Here is a 22,645-nt window from a genome sequence, read left to right on the forward strand (position 1 = left end):
AGTTGGTGCTCCCTATCTGGACCCCGCTGTGCGGAGCTGGCTTGAGCCCCACCAGCTCTTCCCCCGCCCCCATAGAAGTAAAATTATGCCTATGCCCAAGGGTCCCCCACCCGTCCCAGAGTCCTGATTCCTCCCCTTCACCTCCCCCGGCTGGGCTCTGGAGTTTTTAATAGCATGTTGAGGGGTGTCTCAGAAAGAAAAAAATGAGAATCCCTGCTCTATGCCATTATCTAAATAATTTATGAAGATATTGAAAAGAACCGGACCCCGGACTGATCCCTGCAGGCCACCACTCGATATGCCCTTCAAGCTTGACTGTGAACCATTGATAATTACTCTCTGAGAACAGTTTTCCAACCTTTTAGTAGCTGCATCTAGATTGTATTTCCCTTGTTTGTTTTAGAGAAGGTCATGCAAGAGAGTATCAAAAGCCTTACTAAAGTCAAGATATACCACATCTACCACTTTCCCCCATCCACAGGCTTGTTTTGATAGATGAAAGGTCTTCATAAAGAGACTGGTGAGATTTAAGCTTGGTCCACTAAGCATAATGTAATCCTATAGGTTTGGGATATACAGGACTAATTTATGGAAACATCTAGGCACAGAGGGATGATAGCTAAAGAGTACATATCAATTTTAACAGAAATACTGTATTAGTTTCATTGTAAACCATTATGAGCTTCAAAGTGGTTAAACCATGCTCTTTAATGACCAGAACTATGTAAAACAAATAGTTGAAAACATAATATGTTCATTTATCACATCAGTTCTTGTTCCTCTGAATCTGGCATTAAGCTGTCACTCACAAACAGCAGCAAAAGCACTTTCCAAAGAAGAATGGTCACAATTATCATAATGACAAACCATGTCACATTTTTGTGCCAGACTACAATTGGAAATCCATTATGTGGTAGCACATAAGGACAGGAGGAATTGTTGGTCTGGAGGAAAAAGCTAATTGGTCCAACCTGCCAGGCCCCCCTTAGTTTTGATTGTGAAGGTCTAGTCAGCTAAGAGATCATTGAATCTGTTTTCACTGTTGACCATTGTTTGTTTTATGTGCAATTTTGGTATCATATGCAAATCATAAGCAAATTCTGAGGTCTCACAATCAATGTTTGGCATAATAACTGGGAAGTCTTTCCAGGTAGAGTATCATTTATAGCTTCTTGCTGTTTCTGGTTATTGAGCTTGTTTTTGATCCAACCAGATCTTTTCTGTATTATACCCTGGCTCCTTAACCAATAGTTTTCTATGTGAAATGTATTCACAATGAGGATAAAGAGTATATTTGGTTTGTAAGTTTAGAGGCTCAATTTCTTTAGTTATTACTCTGCAAATCAAATGAATTGTGTAAGGCTGAGTGTATCTGTGCTTATTTAAGGCATGCAATATAATGCTATCAGGAGCCATTAAAAACTTCAGATGGTCATCCTGATAGCTAATGGAGGTGACCAGTTAAGTGACATAGCTAAATTATTGCAGCTGGTAATCTCAGAGAATAACTTGTTGGAAAATGTAATGTAATATGCATTTGCAGAAGAGTAAATATGAGCTGATTGCTGCGTTGTTCATTTGATTGAGATAGGTTAGTATAACCTACTTAATGTCTGAGTGTGCTTATGTTTAAAGAGTCAAATTCATTTCACCCACATAAAGCTAAAGTGATTGGGATTTATGCAGGTGAAATGTTAGAAGGTGTACTGCACTGAAACTCACTGACCTGGTGACGGCAGTCAAAAGGCTGGAACTGCAGTCACATCCTCTCCACACAACTTCCTCAAGTCGTTAGAGTTATTGGATTTGCATAATCACAGATCCAGTGGCCCATACATAGTCTGCTCATCAGTGTTGCTTTCTGTCACTGAGACCCACTTGACAGCTGCTTCACTGGTAGATCCTTCTGTTTTCTGTCATGAGCTCGTAAGTGGGGTGGTGGGTCAAAGATTTGAGATCCCTCCCAATTATTTTTGTTAGAAGCAGACAGGTTGGTGTTTTCACATTTTCAGGTGGTTACAAGATCAAGAAATACTTTGCAGGCTTCTCTCTCCTTCTATTCAGACTTCCCAGGCTGAGAGTCCTTTTGCAATTAAAGGTTCAGAAATGGTGTTGTTCATGCTACAAGCCTATTTAATCTATTAACCTTATTATTCATAATAATTATTGATAGGAAGGCATAGCACTATATCAGATAGAATACTGTGTCGTTAGATTGTTCATCATACTTGCTAGGGAACAATTGCAACCTTCACTGTACAATGTACATGATACAGCTAGCTTCTTTCAAAGGAAGATTCATCTCAGCAAACTGTCTAAGATAGACATTGACACTGGCATGTATATGTTACTAGTAATGTTACTCGCACTTGAACCAACATTTAACCCTCTTACTGTATTTGTACCACTGCTCTCAGTGAAGACAACAGGCTTGCATTTATTTAGCAGCACTTTCATTTTTCAATGTATGTTTTATACTCTTTTTCCGAGAAGGGTACTACTTGTGAGAGCCTTCAAAATTATTTACTCTGGAGACATCATAAAATATGGGAAGCACTTCCATAGCAAGGTAAATGATACAAATGACATTTAAAAGATGGGTAATTGGATGCCCATGGGTAAAAGATATCCATAGTAATTACAAGACAGCTAAAACTCTGTGTTTCCAAAACAAAAATAATTAAGGCCTCAACTTAGAAACAATGATACTTTAAACAAAAAGAATCTCAGTAGAAAGCTAGGTAGAATAAAGTAAGGTCAGCATTTTCAACCTTTGGTGTCCAAATCCTTATTTAGGCATCAAAATAGGAGGGCTGATTTTCCAAGGCACTTAAGGATTCAGCAGCACCCATTAATTTCAGTCAGAGCTACTGGGTTCTCACCACCTTTCGAAAATCAGGCCTCTTATTTTAGTGCCTAAATAAGGAACCACCAGCCTAATTTTAGGCACCCATTTTTGAAAATATTTGTTTGTTGTCTGCACAGCACAGTGAACATTTATGGCACTACATACATAAATAAATAATGAGGATGAACCTGAAACGGTAATTATTTTTTTTTTCTACAGACCCTTGGGTTCAGATTCTCTAATATATAAATACTTCTGTCTGGGCAGAACCACTATTGTGTAACAAGAAGAGCAGGGCAATTTTCATTTTGAATTTTACTTCAATATTATTTAAAAAAAGGTTAAAACTGAAAACTAAAAGTGATTCTGACTTTTTTAGTTTGGATAGAAAACTGAAAAATCAGTTATTTGCCTAGCTCTCGTAACAAGTTCTGTGCAGAATCTGATTCATGAACAGTTCTTTAGAAACTTACAAGCTTCACTAGTTTTTCTAGTGGAGCTTTAAAATTCCTTTAACTAGAATTATTTAGCTTACACAATTTCCAAATTTTGCCAGGTGGGTCTTTGGAGCTTCCAAGCTCCTTGAGCCAGGACCATCAACTCATTTTATCTTGGCCACCAACAGATGGTAACAACATTTGGTTGCTGTTAACATGGGTAGGATTTGAACTGGTATCCTAGTCTTAAATCCTGTTACAAATCCTTTCAGATAGCCAGTGCCTTAACTGCATTCTATTTGCATATGAGCTTCTGGCACAACTAATAAGTCGTGAAAAAAAAATCACTGGGCCCAGTATTCCTCTAGTCCCACAAATGCAACTGTAATTTATATTAATGGAGTTTACTGTGGCAGGAGGTAAAAATACACTAGAAAGCTCTAAAAGTTTTTAATTCAAGAAGAATTTTGGGCTGTAACAGTCCTATTTATCTTTAAAAGTGTATTTGAGTTTACTGATTTAATCCTTGAGTCTGATAGATGCTTTTATATAGTATCCTTCCTAAATATTTTTCTTCTCATATCTTCATAATGTGCTTGCCCCAAAGCACAATCAATACATTTATCCTTAACAAATTATTTGTTGACAAGGTTGTAGGAGGAATAAAATGCACTCTTATTTATAGATATTTGACTTTTAATTTCCACCTGACTGCTTGGCAAGCTCTCAGAGAAAGGTGTGTTTTATCCTTGTTACCTTTAATAGAAATCATAGAATATCAGGGTTGAAAGGGACCTCAGGAGGTCATCTAGTCCAAACCCCTGCTCAAAGCAGGACTGATCCCCAATTAAATCATCCCAGCCAGGACTTTGTCAAGCCTCCCTAGGTAACGTATTCCAGTGTTTCACCACCCTCCTAGTGAAAAAGTTTTTCCTAATATCCAACCTAAGTCTCCCCCACTGCAACTTGAGACCATTACTCCTTGTTCTGTCATCCGCTACCACTCAGAATAGTCTAGATCCATCCTCTTTGGAACCCCCTTTCAGGTAGTTGAAAGCAGCTATCAAATCCCCCTTCATTCTTCTCTTCTGCAGACTAAACAATCCCAGTTCCCTCAGCGTCTCCTCATAGGTCATGTGTTCCAGTCCCCTAATCATTTTTGTTGCCCTCCGCTGGACTCTTTCCAATTTTTCCACATCCTTCTTGTAGTGTGGGGCCTGAAACTGGACACAGTACTCCAGATGAGGCCTCACCAATGTCGAATAGAGGGGAATGATCATGTCCCTCTATCTGCTGGCAATGCCCCTACTTATACATCCCAAAATGCCATTGGCTTTCTTGGCAACAAGGGCACACTGTTGACTCATATCTAGCTTCTCGTCCACTGTAACCCCTAGATCCTTTTCTGCAGAACTGCTGCCTAGCCATTTGGTCCCTAGTCTGTAGCGGTGCATTGGATTCTTCCGTCCTAAGTGCAGAACTCTTCACTTGTCCTTGTTGAACCTCATCACATTTCTTTTGGCCCAATCCTCCAATTTGTCTAGCTCCCTCTGTATCCTTTCCCTACCCTCCAGCGTATCTACCACTCCTCCCAGTTTAGTGTTGTCTGCAAACTTGCTGAGGGTGCAATCCACACCATCCTCCAGATCATTTATGAAGATATTGAACAAAACCGGCCCCAGGACCAAGCCTTGGGGCACTCCACTTGATACCAGCTGCCAACTAGACATGGAGCCATTGAACACTACCCGTTGAGCCCGACAATCTAGCCAACTTTCTACCCACCTTATAGTGCATTCATCCAGCCCATACTTCTTTAACTTGCTGACAAGAATACTCTGGGAGACCGTGTCAAAAGCTTTGCTAATGTCAACGAACAACACGTCCACTGCTTTCCCTTCATCCACAGAGCCAGTTATCTCATCATAGAAGGCAATTAGATTAGTCAGGCATGACTTGCCCTTGGTGAATCCATGCTGACTGATCCTGATCGTCTGGGACTTCCCCGGATCGCCATGAGTTTTCAAAGATAATGGCCAATGGCTCTGCAATCACATCCGCCAACTCCTTTAGCACTCTTGGATGCACGCATCCAGCCCCATGGACTTGTGCACGTCCGGCTTTTCTAAATAGTCCCGAATCACTTCTTTCTTCACAGAGGGCTGGTCACCTCCTCCCCAGGCTGTGTTGCCCAGTACAGTAGTCTGGCAGCTGACCTTGTTCGTGAAGACAGAGGTAAAAAAAGTATTGAGTACATTAGCTTTTTCCACATCCTCTGTCACTAGGTTGCCTTCCTCATTCAGTAAGGCACCCACACTTTCCTTGACCACCTTCTTGTTGGCAACATACCTGAAGAAACCCTTCTTGTTACTCTTAACATCTTTTGCTAGCTGCAACTCCAGATGTGATTTGGCCTTCCTGATTTCACTCCTGCATGCCCAAGCAATATTTTTATACTCCTCCCTGGTCATTTGTCCAATCTTCCACTTCTTGTAAGCTTCTTTTTTGTGTTTAAGATCATCAAGGATTTGACTGTTAAGCCAAGCTGGTCGTCTGCCATATTTATTATTCTTTCTACTATTTAATATAATGGACTAGAATTTTTCATGTTGACTGCAGTGTGGCATTTAAAGCAGTCTCTGATTTTAGAAATACACTTAACATAGGAATTCTTAATATATGAATTCCATATAGGTGCAAAATAATATGGTATTACTTTGTTATATGCATTGTTGTTGTAGCTGTGATGGTTCCAGGATATTGGAGAGACAAGGTGGGTGAAGTAATATCTTTTATTGGACCCACTTCTGTTGGTGAGCGAGACAAGCTTTCAGACTCACACAGAGCTCTTCTTCAGGTCTAGGAGAGGCACTCAGAGTGTCACAGCTAAATACACGGTGGAACAGGTTGCTTAGCATAAGTAGCTAACATATATTTCAAGCAAAAACGAGGAGTCCTTGTGGCACCTTATAGACTAACAAATTTATTTGGTCATAAGCTTTCGTGGGCTAAAACCCACTTCATCAGATGCATCTGATGAAGTGGGTTTTAGCCCACAAAAGCTTATGACCAAATAAATTTGTTAGTCTCCAGATGCATCTGATGAAGTAGATTTTAGCCCATGAAAGCTTATACCCAAATAAATTTGTTAGTCTCTAAGGTGCCACAAGGACTCCTCATTGTTTTTGCTGATACAGACTAACATGGCTACCACTCTGAAACATATTTCAATAGATCTTTCAAGGTGAAGTGGCCGTTAACACCCCTCCAGTCATAGGGAGAAAAGGAGAAGGGAAAAATATAAACTGAGGGCAAGGGGGTTCGTGGGTTACAGATTGTAATAATCCCCTCTTCTGGCCTACAAACAACCCCTCCCCACAAACCTCTCCAAGCTTATCATCAGAAGCAAGCTTCTCACAGAGTAGGACACACCAAAGTGCCACCAGGTCCTGCCAGAACAACAGGCAAAACCTGTAGACATATCTCCACTGCTATGATGATGACGACCTCTCACAACACACCTTTCAAGATCCATGGGTCCTCTCACAACATATGGTGTCCCTCATCCAGTTCACTATATGCCCCAATAACAACCATGTGGGTAAAATGAGACAATCACTATGCTCTCAGATGAACTCACACAGAAAAATGATAAAAGACAAAAACATCATATCACCTGTAGGTGAACACTTTTCACAAAGAATCACTCCCTATCTGACCTCTCAGTTCTTGTCCTCAAAGGAAATTGCACATCTTCAAAAGACGAGCCTACAAACTTAAAATCGGAACTTTGCTAGACACTAAAAGTCATGGACTGAATAGAGACACTGGAGTTATGGCTTATTATTATTTATGGCTTTCTTTTTTTTTTCTCCTTTCCCCCCTGTGTCAGAGGTGTTAACTGGCCACACCACCTTGAATGGTCCCTGGAAATGTGTTAACTTCTTATGCTAAACAATCTGTTCCACCTTGTATTTAGTGGTGACACTGAGTTCATTTCCCAGAGCTGAAGAAGAGCTAGGTGTAAGCTTGAAAGCTTCTATCTCTCACCAACAGAAGTTGGCCCAAGAAAAGATACTACCTCACCCAAATTACTTGGCTTTTATCTCGTACAAAAAATCATCTACATTAGGGAGAAAGTTGAGTAATAGGTGGTCATTGAAAATATTTAAACCAAGAGATGTTGAAGGAGGCCATTAATGTCTTTTAACAATCTATGTCAGACGCATTCACAAAAGGGCTATATACTTTTACAAAAGAAATCCCAGCCTTTGAGTGAGTGAAAATAGTTTCTCATAGATACAATACAACAAAATAGATATATTTAGAAGAATTTGATGCCTAAATGAGAAAGAAACACTAATACCATAATTTATGTTGGGATATAGCTAAATTAATATATAACATGAGTTTTCTTAATGAGTCTGATGCAGAGTGAGACATCATTTTAAAGGCTGTAGTCTGATATGCTTACTCTGAATAGTATTTTATTCTACCAGTAGTCCCACTGAAATCAGTAGGACCATTAATGGAGTAAGATTCTACTCAACTTGAGTAAGTGTATCTGAATATGACAATTAAATTGGAAAGTCTTATGAAGTAGCTATAACTTTTGTTTTAACCATTTGTGATGGCATGAATTAAGCTAACTTGTAACATACATGTTAGTCCATATAGTATCTACTAATTGCAATATCTGTTCTGCATGGAGGGAGGATTTAGCCACTACTATTACTGCCACTCATGTTTGGACTGGAAAATTTTATAACAAAACATAGTTAATAGGGAAGCCTCTTTATCATGACTGTTAAGAACATCATTTTAACTGCAATGTGGAGCTCACCCACACCCACATGAGCTCTAGAAGGAAGCCTGCTTCAGGAAGGCAGAATTTCTCTTCAAGGTCTCTGGTCTACAGGTGCAGCTTGTCCATTATTACAGTGCAGTATACTACCCCCTCACCCTAGTCCTGCTTTGTTGATCATTCTAGGGAAGTGTAGGGCCATGGTTCCCTTTGGGATGCTATATAACTCCCTGGAGGTACATCTATTTTGTCACTCTCTGATACTGCGTTGGTGGTACTGGGGAGGAGATCTCTGTGTTTGTTTCAGTGAGACAATTGCAATTCTCCCCTTGCAAATTGACCCAGCATCTTGAGGAGTGCAGCCCATGTCCCTGGTCAATCCCCTGATCAGAGCTGGCAGAGGGAATATGTCAGGATGTCATCAAAAAGGAAGAGTTTAATTAAATTCAGATTCTTCTCCTTCCAGTTCTTACTTTGAAATGCTTCTTACGGCAGTCTTTCAGAGTAACAGCCGTGTTAGTCTGTATTCGCAAAAAGAAAAGGAGTACTTGTGGCACCTTAGAGAGTCTCTAAGGTGCCACAAGTACTCCTTTTCTTCTTACAGCAGTGTTTCCCACTTTCTTCTCATCAATATGCCTATTCCCTTCCTGCCTGTGCCCCACACTTTTATCTATTTTGTCGTGGGTTTACTTATCTTGTCTACATTGGGATCTAGCCTGTACAGTGCTGGAACATGTCAAGGGCCCTGAACTCCCATGGGCCAAATCTTGAGGTCCATATTCAATTTTTATTCAGTCCTCACTCAGGCAAATTCACACTGATTTCTCTGACTTCAGGAGTGGGGATGTAGTTTGCCTGAATAAGGACCATATAATTTAGCCCACTGATTCCAGTAGTAGTTATGGGTGCTCAGCACTTCGTAGGAGCACTTGTGTTTCAATATTTTAGACCTTTTATGATACACTCTAACGTAACTAGAATTCCATAGCTCAATAAAACTACCACTTGGTCTAATTTAATATCCCACACATTGCCATTTTAGTGGAGAAAGTAAACATTAAAATACTGACATTACATGGGAAAAACAGTATTATATGGAAAGATAATATGCATAAAATCTTAACACAAAATTGAGATGAACACGAAGAAAGTAAAAAGCATGCAGATATGTTGTTTGATTTGAATGAAACATTTGAATATATCATATTCAATGTAAGAGTCATACTATTGAAAAGCTCTGCAGTTATACACAGTAATAGACACAGTACATGGATACTAAACAAAATATGTATCTGTTTAATACCATATGGGTAAGCAGACAGCCTTGAGTTGCTGCCAGGCTATACTGAAATGAGCACAGCTTTTCAGAAAGATTAATTTTGCAAACGAGTAGGACTTGAGAGACCCAACCCATGAAAAACCATTACTGTTTCTGACCACTGGTGCTTTATTACCATCAGAGCCACACTTTCAAGGTTACAAATCTCAAAGAGCTCCATGGACATGTTTTCTAAACTCTCTTTCTTGATTCACGAGACAATAAAGAATGGTATAGTATATTGTGCAGCTAAGAGCTGCAAATTGCTTGTTATAGACTTGCATGTAGCTTCCGAGTACCATGGTGAGAGTATCACTGCTTTTGACAATGTAATTCCATGGCTTTGAGTGCAGTTGAGCTGATGAGTCCCAAACAAAACAATGCCATAAACTGAAAAAGAACAAGGAACATAATGATTTTTCAGTGGCACTGTGTTGAAAGAATAGCAAAGAAAAGGTAAGGTTTGTCAGACAGCATAGAAGTCTTTGTGGGGAAAGTGAACTAGCTTTTTTCTGTTGTTTTTGAATGGATTGGAGAGCTTGTCTATGTAATGCCAACAGACCCTGATTATTGGCAGGTGGGATTGAACCTGGGACCTCTGGAGCTAAATGCATGAGCAAAAAGGCACATGGCTCTTAGTTAAGACTGTAGCAAACTCATCAATTTCTAGCTGAGTTAGGTGCCACTAGAGGGGACAGAGCAGCAGACATACGTTACATCTATACTTACAGTGCTGCTGTAGCATTTAGTGAAGCCACTATGTATGCTGATGGGAGAGCTCCTCCTGCCAGCGTAGGTATTCCACTTCCCCAAGAGGTGGTAGCTATGTTGACGAGAGAAGCCCTCCAACTGACATAGCTCTGTCTACACCAGGAGTTAGGTTGGTATAACTAAGTCTCTCAGGGCTGTGGTAGTTATACTGACATAAGTTGGTAGTGTAGACCAAGCCTATATCTGATAGCAAGCAAGCTGGTTTGGAACAATTGCTTAGATATTTTGTAGGCTTTAATAGTTTATTGCAAAGATTGGACAATAAGCTAAGGCTGAGTAATGAATTTTACATTATTATATTTGCCTTTCTTGAAATATAAACAGTAAAGGACCTATTCTCAGCTTAAGGGCCATTTTTGCATAATTAATATAAAAAACTCAAGGAACGTGACTTCTTGTGTAGCTTATACAAAGGCAGTTCTGTATTTGTTAACATGGATTAATTAGCCTGTTATCGTATGTTCAGTTAGTATGCCTGGCTATGAATGTGATGGGCAATGAGACAAAAGGGAGGATCTGATGGAAAATCATGTACTTATTTAATGAATAATTACAAAAAGACAGATTTATAAATTTAAAGTAGTAAATTAAATAAGTACATGATTTTGAGTAATTTAAAATGTATACCTTGATTTTTGCAGTTCTTCTAGAATTGACTTGACATCATTGCAAAGGTAGTGTGGGATGAATTGCTCACCAGTTTATTGGATGGACAGTATTTAAGGGAGGGCCTGTACTACACAGATCCAGTCTAGATAAGAACTTCAGTGTCTAGAGGTGTTCAAATTTGGGGACTTGATTTGGGGCCATTGTATGCATTATATACAGATATGACTCCACTGTCATTTAATAGGTGCATCTTCTTTTTCTTCATTTTTTCAAATCTTCAAAGGAAAATTACCCCTTCCCCCCATTTATATCTTTTGTACTGTTCTAATAGTATCCTCTATAGCACTGAAGTGTACAGAATTGTATTCCTTACTTATGCTGTTTTGTATGGGAACCTCATTCAAGGCCTGATCCAAAGGCCCGTGAAGTCAGTGGAAAGACTCCTGTTGACTTCAAAGAGCTTTGGATCCGGCCACCAATACTACAGTACTGGGGGTAAATCCCATCCTTTGGGGAATTAACATGGCATATACTATATGACAATCTGAACTGTATCACTCACTACATTGCTCAAGGTGTTAACACTAGTGCTATAGACAGATGCTTTTGGACCACCAGAAGTGGCAGTACCCGTATAATCAGTCTTTAGAGATGCAGCTATCCCTGTCTACTATTATGAAATGCTTTACAGAAGTTACTGAACACTTCAGTTAATGGAAGCTGACTTCTTGCTGTTTGTCAGACTTCTCTCCCACACATCCTATGCACATGGCCATCAGCAACCACCTTTGTGACTGCCTAAACCTTCAGTATACTGTCTACATTGCACAAGAATAATGCAGAACTATGACTTGACTTGAAGTTTAAACAGCACCTTGGGTGCTAGAGCTGTGATTCACACACACTCCTGTTTGTCCCTGCTAAAGAGGGCTGACAGGTTTCCTTGCAACAGATGCCAGTTGGCAACTTACCATCAAGAGAGAGGCCAAGAGAATTTGTTGACTCTCAGAGCTGTCAGATAGGATTGTTGAGTTAAAGTGTACTTTACACTTTTTTTTTCAAGGCCATGGCACAAAACAGGAAATAATATTATAAAATGGATTATAACAGGAACCACATAATTGCAAAACTAATTAGTAGATTGGTAATACTAGCAGAAAAGTTATGTCAGAAATGAACATGAAATATGCTTTAAAAGGAAAATTTAACTCAGTTTCTTTGAGATCTCAGGCAAAGCTGTCTATATGGAGAGGTCATGGTTCTTTGAAGCCATACAACACTTCTTATTTACATCTCCATACTATGGCCTCAATTTAAATTCCAGTGAAAGTTCAGAGAACTTTTTCTGTGGTATTTGCCTAGCAGTACAATATGAAAAGAAAAAACAAAATTACAATAAAATTCTGAACAACAAAATGTGAAAAATTGCATCTTGTCACACCACTCTGTAGGAAAGTGTTCAGTTTATATAAGACTTACAAAGTTCCCGTTCCATATTCAAAAGAAGAGGACTACTTCTGACTGTATTGTAAATCAGAGATCAAATGTACAGTTATCACATTGGATGCTGTTTTAAGGATACACTTTTGTATATTGAAAACCCTTGGGTAAATATCTGTGTTAGTTCATAGAAAATGTGCAAGTGATGGATGATGAAGTTAAATGTGTGCCCTTAAACATATTATCTGATCATAGAACCCTAAGATTTGTTTCATACAGAACCTAGATTTTATAAGTGCATATTTGGTATTGTGAATAACATGAAAAGTTTTCTACCATTGGAAGCTCTCTGCTAGAACTTTATATATTGCCGATTACTCCAAATAATGCTTGACAATGCTGAATAGATTGCATATCCATTAGAGGCATGTTGTTGCCCTTCCATTAGTTATCTCATCTGTCAAAAGCTAATAAAAGTTATACTCATAAAAGTTGTATCTGAATATATTTGCTACATTTTGCTTCACTGTGCAGGATGACCCATCATATCTTGCATTCCATTTTCATTGCATAGATGGATATATGGTGTTGCATCTTTAGTCAATCATGAAATAACTGGCGTACAGGATTTCTTCTCCACTTGGGTCCTGATTTAGGAAGAATCAGGAAATCATGTAAACATGAGCTTAACTTTAAGCACATGCTTAAATGCTTTCCTGAATCAGGATCCATGGTCCTTAGAATGGTGTGCAATTATACTGTATTCTGCATGGACTGTATTATATAAAAAAACAATAATATTTAGTTTGCTGTAAAAAAAAAATTGCTGGCAGATTTTAAGATTCCTCCAAACTTTGATATAGCTTTGCTTCATTTTTGCAGTTCAGCTGTCTGTAGAGAGTAGGGTGACCAGACATCCTGATTTTATAGGGACAGTCCCGATTTTGGGGTCTTTTTGTTATATAGGCTCCTATTACCCCCCACCCCCTGTCCCGATTTTTCACATTTGCTGTCTGGTCACCCTACTAGAGAATATTTTGATTGTTGTAGAGCACATTTTTTGCCATGCAGTTTGGCACTGGTGCAAATGACCTAAATGGTTTTATTTCTGTTTTACAGCGGGAACAACATATATCTTCAGCAAAGGTGGTGGACAAATCACATACACATGGCCTCCTAATGATCGGCCAAGCACTCGTGCTGACAGACTGGCAATAGGGTTTAGTACTGTTCAAAAAGAAGCAGTTTTGGTACGAGTAGACAGTTCTACTGGGCTCGGAGACTATTTAGAGCTGCATATCGTAAGTATTATCAACAAATTGAAAGTTATTTTTATGTATGTCTTGAATTATCATACCTTTTTATAGCCTAAGTATTGCAGTTTATTAACTATTCTTTATCTAAAATTGTTGTATAATTATAAGATCAATAATGAATTAAATTATATGGCTTATAATATACAGTTCTATATAGGACTTCAGACATACTCAGAATGCCTTTATTTAGCACTCCTTTATTGGCTTTTTCAATTAAAATTTGCACTGTAATACCCAAACAAATATAGCTATTTGCTCCAGTCTAATTACATGCAACAGCACTTAGCAATGTCAGAGGAAGGTGCCTTAGTCTAGGAGGATTTCAGGTGAAATCTGTTGGGGGAATTACAGTGATCACGACTGAGCATACTCATTGTTAATACTGAAAAAAGTCCACTGGTTCTACCATTACTGTGCAGAGATAAATTTTCAGTAGAAAACACAGTTGTCACACTGGGAAGTCTAGAAAAGTAATTTCAGTTGCCTTAAAGGAAATAGCTAGCAATCAAAATTGAAAGCATCTGGATTTTTGTGGCAACATAAATAAATGATCAGTTGAAATAAACTTAACTAGGGCAATATAAAATCTTGTTGCTCAGATTAATCTCAACTTTGTTAATATATTAGCTTGGTTTTATTTAAGAACCTTGATACTTCCAGGAACAAGAGTAGTTTCTCTTGAAAGAAATTACTTATTGATCTATAACCAATTACATTTTTACCCTCAGAAAACTTTCTGCAATGATCCTTCCCAAATCATACAGGAGTATACTGTTGAATTACAGGGACTACAGTGTTCAATTACCTGCTACATACACACCTTGCCCTCTTGTTTTGGTAAAGGTGCTTTTGCATTCTAAAATGAGGTTTCCTTCACTTACTGTTTTGATCAAATAAATGAAGAATGAAACCCTTAAATGAATGTAAAGCTTGCCATCAAGAGAGAGGCCAGGAAAATTTGTTGACTCTCAGAGCTGTGAGCAAGATTGTTGAATTAAAGTGTATTTTACAGGGGAAGCAGCCCTAACAGGGAGAACCCAGTTGCTTGGACAACTTCTGGTTTTTGTGTTAGGTTTATGTAGAAGTTGATCGCCATATTTGGGGTCGGGAAGGAATTTTCCTCCAGGGCAGATTGGAAGAGGTCCTGGAGGTTTTTCGCCTTCCTCTGTAGCATGGGGCACGGGTCACTTGCTGGAGGATTCTCTGCTCCTTGAAGTCTTTAAACGACGATTTGAGGACTTCAATAACACAGATAGAGGTGTGAGGTTTTTTGCAGGAGTGGTGGGTGAAATTCTGTGGCCTGCGTTGTGCAGGAGGTCAGACTAGATGATCGTAATGGTCCCTTCTGACCTAAATATCTATGAAGTTGTGAACCAAGCAGTACCCCCAGCATTTTGCCAGTCAGATTCTAGGACCAGAGTACTCTGTCAGGATTCCATTTCTATTCTAGCAACTTTTAGCAGGTCATTGGGAAGGAGATTGGCACTTGGGTGCCCTGGGGGCCTGGGTTCTAGGCCCGTAGTCCCTGACAGCAAGAGAGCAAAACTTGCAACAAATGAGGAGAGTTTTCTATGGGGGGAAAACCCTTGCTGAGAATTTATTCTCTAGCAGGGGCATACATGCTCATGGAAATCACCTAAAACAATCAGCATTTTTTTAAGGGCCATCACTGTAATTTAATTGTATTAGAGGAATCTTAGAATGCTACTAGAATGTATTTTCCCAGTACCCATTAGGAATCAGCAAAGTATTTAAAAGAAAGTTGGAGGGTAACATTTTCAAAAGCACCTAAGGGACTTAGAAGCCTAAGTCAAATTGAAAGTCAACAAGACTTAGGTGCCTATATCACTTAAGCAGTTCTGAAAATTTTAGCCAAATTTTGTTTTTGCTCAGTAAGGTATTAGGAAATCTTCATGAAGTGGTGTGTATAAGCTCTGAGTTCTGCATATAAACTGCATTTGTAAAATAATACTTTGGACTAAAGTTTATTTTTTTCAGCCTGTTGCTGACAGCTGCAATCTTTCTGAAAGATTAAACCACCTGTAACAATGGTAGCATTAGGGCTTTATGTCATCCAAAAATTCCATCTCTCACTGATGTTGTATGAAGAAGAAGAATTTTACTGTTTACTATTAAAATAAAATATATTGGGCATGATTGGGTGGTGAGGAAGGAAAGAGTCAAGTACTCCACATGATCTTGGGCATGCACCAGCTGATACATTTTTGCATACACTTTTATTGCAGGTATGTGTGCAAATCTAGTATGTTCAGAAGTGGATCTAAAATCTATTCAATATATGTGTAATGGATTTACACTGGCATTTGCAATAAATGCCTGTGCAAAAATAAATGCACATGTATGCATAGCCTCCTTTTTTTAAAATCAGGCATATTTTTTTAACAAAAAGTAGTATTCTTATGATTTATGCCTCAGTATTAAAATGCATTGGAAGCTGGTTCTTATGTCTGATTTGAGCTCCAGTATTACAAAGCATACCTGAACCCTCTCGAATGGCTAAGCTTTACACGCATTTGTAGGATGAGTTAGGAGGGCAATTTTCATCATGATGGTGGTCAAGGAAATTCAGAACTGCTGCTTAATCCTTAATATCAAATATGTGAACTATGTTATACAGGCATGCTGGGGAATGGTACTTGACATATGACATTTCAGAATAGGAATATAAGTGCAGCTTTCTTTTAAAATCTTTCATTCTGGAAGCAGGAGAGAACACCACAAGTCTGATTAGGGAAACTTAGTATGTGTTTTCCCTACATATCATTCTGTTTACTTTAGGAAGAAATAAACCTCATAACAAAATCAAGCTCATAACCGATTCTGATTTAGAAAATTGCTACTTGATCATGTGAATCACAGCCTTGGCATTAGACTAGAAGCAATTTATTTCAAGTAATCATTGTATCTCCCAAATAACCATTGTTAATACAGGAGACATTTCAAATACTATGTAATGTCTATCTCCACCAGATGCTTAGCAGTCCCAAGCCCAGTATTTTAAATTCCAAGGTGAATTATAATAAAATTACACCTCCACTGCAGCACGAGATTTATACAGAGGTGGGAATTTTTGCACCTCATGTTTTAAATAAAGGTATATTAGCATGACATAAATATCCTAAAAATAAAGCAATTGCTTTTTATGGTTGTGATAGATAGATAAGGGAAACTCAATATAATACTTAGATTTTCAATAAGTTTTTGACAAGGTTCACATCAGAGACTAATGACTGAGGTAAACAGTCAAATAAGAGGAAAAATAGTATGCCTGCTAGAAAGCAGTTTTTTTGAGTATGAATAAAATGGTAGATTTTTCTCTCTAGTATATGTGCACACTCTGATCCAAACAGTGTTTCTATAGATAAATTAATGTGTGTAAGAGTTTGTGTATATAAAATATATATGCACTTGATTCTGTTTTAAGTTACACTGGTGTAAAGTAAGATGAACTCCATTCAGATGAATGGAGATATACCAGAGAAAAACTGGGGTCAGATGTGACTCAGGCCTATATGTTTCTGTGTATGTACATCCCCCAACACACACGCCATACCATGTACATGAAGAAGATATCCATGACAAATTGCAGGGTCCCATGATAAATGAATTTATCATGCTCATTTGACCACCTTACTGGTTCACTACTCACGAAGGGCCTGATTCAAAGTCCATTGACATCAGTGGAAAGATTTCCATTGACTAAGGTATGTTTGGATTAGGTTCTAAGGCCTTGATCCTACACTCATTGAAGTCAGTGGCAAAACTCCCCCTGGATTTAAAGGTGCAGAATCAGAGCCTAACTCATCTCTCTATGAATATTTAACATCCCAAAACTCAGAGCAGCTTCAAATACCCATCTTTTGGGAGGCGGGTGTGTGTGTGTGTGTGTGTGTGTGAAGAAACTGCTACAGAAATGTTTCCTCCATCTCCTTCCAAATATGGAATTCCCCCTCCCAAAATTACTCATGCTCAAAGCCCAGAATGGCTAGGATTCAGTCTTGGGTTAGCAATAGCTGGTATATGCATAAAAGTGTCATGACTTAAAAATCCAAAAACTTACAGTCCCACAGGGCCAAAAATGGGAGAAGTGATTCTGATATTTTACAGGCCTGATATTTTCGCATTCCTGAGCACTCAGAAAACGGACCCTATAACCTTGGAAAGGACAGATTCCCAACTTCCTAATGGGCCCAGCACTCACCCCTAGCCCCTGGAAAGTGGGTTTTAGCCCACGAAAGCTTACGCTCAAATAAATTTGTTAGTCTCTAAGGTGCCACAAGTACTCCTTGTTCTTTTTTTTTTTTTTTAACTTGCCATCCTTATGCACAAGAAAACTGTTTTAGGGCATTGTAAAAGGTCCCTTGCAATGCTATACTAATACATAGTGTGTATACATGTTGTGTACATGTAATATGGAAGCATGGGAGTGTATGTGCACAGGCACATATTGCTGCATTGTTTTGAAAAAATGCACATTGTCTCAGCTCAGTATTTACTGTTTGTGGTATTTGTGGTTTTCACTATACTCACTATATGTGTCGGTTTCACTATATGGGAAACACTACAGGATGTTTAATGATTGTGGGCAGTGAATGCCCAATTTTTTAACATCATCCAGTCTGTACAGTAGTATAGAAATGAGTTGGACACGAATATTGTGAAAGAGAGATTTCCAGATTTGCATATGGTTCTACAACTCGAGGGAGAGTAAACAATGACAAGCAATGCGATCACAAAAGTATTATTTATATGATTGGACCAGCAGGTAAGAAATGTGGTTCACTGTACACAAATGTAAGTTAATTAGAATGGGAGCAATGAATTAATCTAGGGAATATGTGCTAAATGGAACAATCACTGATCAGGGTAAAAATCTGACATTGTAGAAAAATCACTGAAACAGTTATGCTTTAAAAAATTTAGATAATGTACTAATTTGTATTAGTAGAGATATCGTTGTTTTTTTTAAATGATTCTATATAAGATCCTTGTGAGTCTCTTATCTTGAGTCCCATGTGCAGTCCATTCCTCAGAAGATCTTGTTCAAAGAAGATTTATATTTCCTTGAACAGCCCTGAGCAACAAAGTTAGTGCTAGAAATGAGCAGCCCAAATTGCTGAGAGAGGTTCATGGAGATAGGCTTATTCTCAGTGGAACAGAGTAGACATGTGAATGACCAGTCAACATTATGGATAGGATTAAGGAAGCTGATAAAGGTAAATAGTTTGATGTAATTCTAATCATGGAGCAGTTCAAAGAGCACTCTCTGGTGCTACCATGAATCCCTGTCATTATAATACTGTGCCTGTACTTTCCCCTTCACCCCTCATCTTCCTACTCCTCTTTCCTGTCATGGAGGGAAGATCTCACTTCCCCTTCAGTCTCTTAAGGAGAAAAAAAAAGTATCTTTTTAGGAGAATCCCACCCACTGACTTGTGATGAAAGAAAAAGATTGTACCCAAAGCATGAACTGAATAAATAGCCAGTACGCCTCATGCCTCAGCATCACAACGTCCTGGTCCCAGCCTCAGTGTAGCAGAGACTGTAGATTCTGTGGGCCACCCCTTCCATAAGCTGCAGTGAAAAGGGCCTGATCCTTTCCCTTTGAATATGATGGCAAAGCTCCCATTGACTTCAGTGGTGCAAAGTCCACATGCCGGGGGCTTCTGCTCCAGCAGAAGTGAGAGCTGTAAATGTGACACTGCACCCCGTATTCTTCATAGTGATATTAGTATGATATAATTATGATGTATTTTATATAAGATAAGGCATGTGAGGGGTCATTGGAAAGGTTATGATTTCCTGAACATGATTATCCTATGTGTGTGCATGTATCATTTTTGTATCCAAAGTTATGAATATTCACTATGTATCTATTTCAAATATAGCTATTCCTGGGCAATGTCCACTAAGCAAAATGCTCCTCAGTCTAGATGGCTGGCTGGGAAGGGCCCATTCAGATTAATGAGCCATTAGGAAGAAATAATAGGCCTTAGGAAAAGCTTAGCTCCCATCTGGTGAGCTTTCCTGTGAACGCTCCAAACAGCCCATGGGGGATGGCTCCTGGGACTCTACAGAGACACTTGACCAGGTCACCTGGTGCTGGACTCCATCTTGGGATGTCAGTATTTTTCCACTGACTGGCGTGGGAACCAAGCTTTGAAATAAACAAAGGGATCCCACCATATGCAAAATCTATATAAGGCAGGGGAGTGACATCATCTAGGTTCTTCACTGACTCCCCACCCAAGAAGACTCCCGGAAACACCCGAGGAGCAAAGACTGAACTGGGGAAAATGTTGGACCCAGGCTAAAGGGATATTTAGCCTGTGAATGAAACACCTGGGGATTCCAAGCTATAAGCAAGTACAGCTTGCCCCTAAAGAATCTGCAGCCTGCTTGTATCATCACTTAGGGCGAGAATCAGCTATTCATATCCAATCTATTTAATATGTTAAGCTCAGTTTTCTTTATTTGCTAGCTAATCTGCTTTGATCTGTTTGCTATCCCGTATAGTCACTTAAAATCTATCTTTTGTAGTTAATTTTTTTTCTTTATCTAAACCAGTACATGGAAATCATAACTCAGGGGCAGAAAGCTGTTGCATATTCCTCTCCATATTGAGGGAGAGGGCAAATTTTATGGGCTTAACTCTGTACAGTTTCCTGTGCAGTGCAAGACGGCATAATTTTGGGTTTGTACTCCAGAGGGGGTGTGTGCCTGAGGAGCTGGGAGGTACCCTAGCTGCAAAGAGCCTGCCTGCATGTAACTGCAGCTGGGTGTATCCCTACCTGTATGCATGCTGATAAAAGTGCAGGCTGAAGCCTGGAGGGTGTGGCAGCTTGTCACAGCAGTACAGTGTAAGAGAGAGCCACGGCGGGTGGGTCAGGAGTGGCTCAGTGGGACCCCAGTTCCCGGTGGCAACCTGGGGGGAACTTGCCACAGAAAGCATGGAACTTCTTACTTCAATCTGTTAACACTGGTAGGCGATTCAGAAACTTGAGGCCCTAAATGTCAGTTAAGTTTAGGAGAAGAGAGGGGAATCAGGTTAAACCATTTCATACAAAAAATAATATAAAATAATTTTATATTATTTTATTTTATTTCATTTGACCAATCTGACTTGTTATGCTTTGTCTTATAATCACTTAAATCTACCTTTATAGTAAATAATTCTGTTTGTTTATTCTACCTGAAGCAGTGCCTTTGGTTTGCAGTGTTTCAGAGACTCCCCTTGGGAGAATAAGCCTGGTACATATCAATTTCTTTGTTAAATTGACGAACTTATATAAGCTTGCAGCATCCAGCGGGCATAACTGGACACTGCAAGACGGAGGTTCCCAGGGTTGTGTCTGGGACCGGAGATATTGGCTAGTGTCATTTGGTTGCGTGGCAGCATGCCAGAGGCTGTGCGTGAACAGCCCAGGAGTGGGGGTTCTCACAGCAGAGCAGGGTAAGGCTGCCTCCCAGAGTCAAGGATTGGAGTGGCCTAGCAGATCACCGGTCCAGTTAACACCAGAGTGGAACATCACAACCATAAATTTGAGAAAACAGAACCTTGATTTGTTTCTATAGCAGCAGGGGACCAGAGTGGGGTGGCAGGTGGAAGAGCAGGAATCAGCAATTAAATATAGACAGGGTTTCACTTTAAGCTTGCTGGCCTCTTCCTAAAGTGTCTCTTAATCTTAACATTGTCGCTTTAAAATTCTGATTTATTATATGGATTTATATCCAGTGCCTTAAATGATAGATTCTTTCTCTCTCTCTATTTCTCTCTTTCTTCATCTCAGGATTTTTCTTATTGAATGCACTAACACAAATTCACTGTCACTTTAAGTATTCTCTTTGATGTATGCTAAAAACTGGAATCCCAGTACATCCTGAAGAAATCAGGTGGCAACCTCCAGGGGCCTATCAGTTACAACATACAGATTCTTCCCCTCAGAATGAGCCCTGTTGTATAATATTGCATAGCTGGAGGAATGAAGAATTCAGTATAAATATATTCACTGTGTGGTGTACCCACATGAAAAACCCTTCCTCTGCAGGACTATTGATTAGATTGGTTTCATTTTAAAGAACTAAACAAGCAGGTGGTTATTACTAAGACACTTACCCTGAAGATGTTCCTTGACTGGGTTGTTTATATGTGAAAATGCATGAACATCTGTGCCAACAAAAATGCATGAACATATTTACTAACATTCTGGCTTCAGAAAGAGGGATGCAGGAGCTTGCTTTTAATGCATAAATAAATAACCCTTCTCCTAGTCAGCCTCCTTTCCTCAGCTTCTGCCCATATCAATAGCTCTGCCAACTCTTGCCTTATTTTTCTGGTTTCTGTTCTGTTGCTTCCCTGTTTACTTCTTTCACAAATGGTCAAAGTTTACAACATGGTCAGCACCACTTAGGGTTTGGCCCCAAACAGACTTTAGTCTTTCCAGCTTTGACCATATATCGGTTTTCTTTTTTGTATCCCATAATTCCCTGCACTGGCTACCATGGCACTTCCTTTGATACAAAAGATTCTGAAATATAAAAGATACCAAGTTAATTTATGTATGCAGTGTTTCTGTAGCCATGTCAGTCCCAGGATATTAGAGAGACAAGGTTGATGAGGTAATATCTTTTGTTGAATCAACTTCTGTTACTGAGAAAGACAAGCTTTCAGCCTGAGAAAGAGCTCCATTTGGCTAGAAAGCTTGTCTCTTTCACTCACAGAAGTTGGTCCAATAAAAGATACTACCTCTCCCACCTTGTCTAATCAAGCTAATTTGTCGACAGTAACTTTCTACAGAATTTTACCACATACAAAAACTATTAATGCAACCCCTAGTGACCATTTTACCATGCTACCAAGATTTAAAGGCTATCACTTAGTTGTAAGAGCAAAATAATCTGGTAAGATATCACCTGAAGAAGGAAACACAGAATCACTGGAAATTATTTGCCCGTATGTTCAAAGGATGTTTTGTAGAATAAAAAGTTCTCTGTGGTTGAGGGCAAGTTCTGGATGAACCAGGCAGATGGTTCTGATCTCCACTCACCTAACTGATCAGTCATCCTTCCCTGTTTATATAA

At 39.1% G+C, this 22,645-nt stretch overlaps 1 protein-coding gene across 23 annotated transcripts in view; it reads left to right on the forward strand.

The window, feature by feature from the left end:
- The window catches only part of NRXN1 (neurexin 1), a 1,255,052-nt gene that overhangs the window by 888,966 nt on the left and 343,441 nt on the right, over positions 1–22,645 (forward strand). For all 23 annotated transcript variants that reach the window (XM_084623802.1, XM_084623813.1, XM_084623792.1 and 20 more), the window contains one exon: positions 13,347–13,528. In XM_084623802.1, coding sequence (XP_084479928.1) covers positions 13,347–13,528 — 182 coding nt within the window. The remainder of the gene's footprint in view (positions 1–13,346; positions 13,529–22,645) is intronic.

This window comes from Lepidochelys olivacea, assembly GCF_965140295.1.
Source record: "Lepidochelys olivacea isolate rLepOli2 genome assembly, chromosome: 3".
NCBI classification, from domain to species: Eukaryota; Metazoa; Chordata; order Testudines; family Cheloniidae; genus Lepidochelys; species Lepidochelys olivacea.